The sequence below is a fragment of the Buceros rhinoceros genome, unplaced genomic scaffold, assembly GCF_000710305.1.
Source record: "Buceros rhinoceros silvestris isolate BGI_N320 unplaced genomic scaffold, ASM71030v1 scaffold17173, whole genome shotgun sequence".
Lineage (NCBI taxonomy): Eukaryota > Metazoa > Chordata > Aves > Bucerotiformes > Bucerotidae > Buceros > Buceros rhinoceros.
Window position 1 is genome coordinate 66,001 of NW_010404392.1, and position 3,999 is coordinate 69,999.

The following is a 3,999-nucleotide window of genomic DNA, read 5'->3' on the forward strand; positions in this document are numbered from 1 at the left end:
AGAGGAGAGGACAACCGGCTGGAGCCAAGGAGGTGCTGAGCCCCGTATCCCTCTCCAGAGTGCTGATGTGCTCACACCTCCAGCTCACAGCACCCATCCTGGCACAGTCCTCGCTTCTTTGGCAACCTGGGATGGGCCAGGTTGCTTGCACATGGGTAAAATACACATCAAATGCCTGCAGAATATACTTGGAGAGTTAGTGAAAGTGCCTGTGTTCAGGCTGCACGCTGCATGCGTACGACGGTCTGTTTGCAGAAAGCAGCAAGGGCGAGAGAAAGAAAAACACCTCTGCAAAACCACTAAATGTATGCCGAAGAGGAGCGGACTGAACTTGTGCCCCAGCGTATATTCCCAAACCACACGTCCCTCCAACACAAGGCTGCTGTAATATAGCGTTATTGTTGCCATCACAACGCTGCTGTCAGTACTTGTTATCACTGTCACCACAGGTCACAATGCAACTAACTGCATTTATGAACCTTAATTTCAATACTCCTTTTTTGTATATAAAAATGTGTGAGATGAAACTGGGTAAAACAAGGGGAAAAGAAAAATAAAGGATTACCTAAGGGGAAAAAAACCAAAGGATTACCTAAGGGGAAAAAAACCAAAGGATTACCTAAGGGGAAAAAAAATTTCTAAACTACTTGCCCTTATAATTTAAAATTCTCCTCGTTACGTATTTCATATAGTAGTTGAGGACGTAAAATACCACACTGAAACTTCCTTAAGAGTTTTTCAGCTCCACTTGAGTCACTAAAGTAGTTTTCTCAAAGAGAAGCATAGATTTCGGTCACAAAATGAGTAACACAAGCTTTCTTTTAAAACTTTACATATACTCCCTAGACAAAAAAATTCACCAGAGGATTGCGCAGTATAGTTCACATGAAGTGGACTTTAACATCTTAGAAAAGTTTCAGGAGCTAAACAGATTTAAAAAAAAAAACACTAAGGCCATTTACGCTAGTTCTCACAGAGAGCTGCAAACTCCCCTCTCAGAAAAGCAGATGTGGACATGGGATGGAATTTCAGGTAAGCACATCAGCTGTATCAGCAACACAGCAAACCACGTTCCATGAAGAACCCCGTTTTGCAGTACTTGTGTGGGAAGAAACCGAGCTGTCTGTACCTTTCTTGGCTATTACTTAGAGTATCACATTTGCACAAGGCCTGATTTATTTCTCAGCGATATTGCTAAGTTTCCCAATAAGATCAGATGCCAAAACATATTTACATATACACACACACCCCAACCAGAAAAAAATACCAGTTTTAAGACAGATTTCATGTTAGGTAAGAACATACAGTGAAGTCAAAATAAATGCACATTAGTTGCCAGTACCGTTCATGATCTCAAATTGATGGGGTTCCAAATAAGCCAAATATGCAGTATTTTACCGCTCCAAATTAATTATCTATTAATATGGAAATTACATTTCCAATTCAAACATACCACTTATTTCATAGAGAAAACAATATATTTAAATCCGATTTTTCCCTTCGGTTTTATTTAAAGTCAACACATTAAGTGTAAATACATTCACAGCTATTCTGGACAATTTAATACAAATTTGACTAAAACTTCACAATATCGCTCTATTACAAGTATAAAATGAAGACCTTTTATAATCACCCAGCAATTCATGTTAATTACTCACATTTCGAGGGACAATGTGCCTAATTCAGACTCCCACTATGAGTCCAAATCAGCATTTTTCAACAGACTGCATCCAGACTTACATTAAACCAGTTTCTGATGGAAAACATGCAGATCAGCTCTCTGTAATTACCATCCTTTGATCCCAATAATGTCCTACTGGGGAGGGAATGGAGGAGAGGACAGGAGAGGAATACTACAGTCCGCATGCTACTAAGACTCACGCAGCTACTATGTGCTTAAACTTGCAGATGTCATTTTCTCATCCAATCTAAGAAGCCCGAAAAGCAAAGCTTATGATCAGATTTTTGCAGACTAGGGCTATTATGTAAAATCTCATAGTTTATTCTTCATATTTCCTATTTTTGCCCGTGCTCTGTTCTAAGAAAAGCAGCACGAGTGGCACACAAAAAGCATTCTAATTCTAGGAATTAAATACCGAAGAATAAAGCCATAATATACAGAACTCATTTACCAAGAAATCAACAAATAACCGAGATACTGTAATGCAACAGGATGAGAAAAGAACGAGAAACTGCTGAATACTTTGTACCTATCCCCAAAGGGACCAGGCAGGAATACAGCACAAGTGGGAATGGTGAGGAAGCTGAAAGTGTTGACTACTTCTGCAGCCTAGTCAAGGTGTTTCCTTGGGGCATTCTGTGTGAGCTACAGAGGATAGTTTCAAGAACACGGCCTCAGTTAAAAAAAAATCCCAACATAGAAAGTGTTGTCTAAGAGTGTGTATCTGACAACTTTATTGCTGCACGTAAATTTAAGATGATTCTTAAAAGAAAAAAAAATCTACACCCTATAACAAAACTAGCTCAACCTGAGCCTCTGGTTTTAAAATCCGGACCTTAATGCTTAAGCAAAACAACAACAAAAATTCAAATACCACTAACAAAACCTGCACTAGTTCATATTTAGTATACGTTCGTTCTTTGCTACAGCAAACACTGCATGCTCTTGTATGCTTCACTACTAAGGGTTTACTCCTATGAAGAATACAAACAGCTCCCTGAAGTATTCAACTGATTATCGGGGTTTCACAACCAAATTCAAACTGCAGAAATTATAAAGCTCCCTACCTAATCTGCTCTTCTGCAAAGGAAATCCCTTCTCTATTTTGATCATCAGTTTAGCGTTTCTGCGTCAGTTAAGTAACTATGAGTCTAGGAAACGCTGAATAAACAAGAGGTAAGCAAAGCAATTCAGGCCCGGTTCCCTCATCAATTAGTCTGTAAGCTCAGGGTTGGTTCCCTGCTACTACTTTGCAATGTAATCCATCAAACTGAAGAAACTCCCTTTGGCACCAGCGCTGCCGGTGGTGTGATTAATAGCACCAGCATCTTTGGAATACCCTGACAGTCTTTTAATGGAATACCTGGAGTATATCTAATTGCTCATCTGACAGCCTCGCTATTTTTTAACGTCTGTTAACTTTAGGAATGGTTTCCTTATTTCATTTTGCAAATACTTTCAGGTGCTTGTTCCAAGACTTTGGCCATTAGCCGTTTTATTATTTACTCCAAAGTATTCCCAAATATAATAATATCTGAATTTACATTCCCTTACAGCTGTATGTTCTTCCACTCTTTGACGCAGTTTACAATTCCAGAGCAAGACAGGTAAAAGGAAGAGTATTTTCCCCAAAATTTTCTACTTACCCAGAAGCAAAGTGAGCCACATCTTGCTATCAGCTTTTACGTTGAAGGCCTTTCTGTCATCGATGACAAATGCTGTCAAAAGAAAACAAATAGCTTGAGCATCAATTAAGAACAGGCTCTGTAAAAGGGAGTCTGTTGGAACTCTGCAGCACTAGTTTTCTGTAAAAAACCTGACTAGACTTCAAAAAAGGCTGAAATTTCATGCAGCAAGTTAGTAACTACACACAGAGGGTTTAAACACCACAGCCATTCTATTAAGGTGACTATTAAACATCAGAGATAGACTATTAAGGTGGCAACACAAATCATTGGGTTTTTAATTCCCAAAATAACTTTTACAAAATCGCTTGTCAAAAGAGGATTTCTGCACAGACGCGTCACCGAGGAATTTGCTCAAACAGCAAGTCAGCACTTTAAAGAATAAGCAACCCTGCATCCTTTCAGCAAAGCGTGGTCAGGAAATCAGCTGGTCATGCCAACGCTACAAGCTGAGACAGTCAACGCGATTACAGACACAAGAGTTCATGACACAAACAGCACGTTTGCTCATTTCTCCCCCGAAGATGACAAACTGGTAAAAAGCCCTTTCCCGTCCCCTCGCCGGTAACAACGCGGCTCTTGTCAGTTGTTTTTACCCTCCTCCCGCCATGGCAGGCTGGAGGACGGGCACGG

General features: G+C 39.9%; 1 protein-coding gene across 1 annotated transcript in view; it reads right to left on the reverse strand.

Annotated features, from left to right (window-relative positions):
• Positions 1-3,395, reverse strand: part of LOC104491031 (probable C-mannosyltransferase DPY19L1) — a 40,274-nt gene extending 36,879 nt beyond the window's left edge. The window contains exon 1 of the mRNA XM_010133386.1: positions 3,328-3,395. Coding sequence (XP_010131688.1) covers positions 3,328-3,349 — 22 coding nt within the window. The 5' untranslated portion in view covers positions 3,350-3,395. The remainder of the gene's footprint in view (positions 1-3,327) is intronic.
• Between the last annotated feature and the right edge of the window lie 604 nt (positions 3,396-3,999).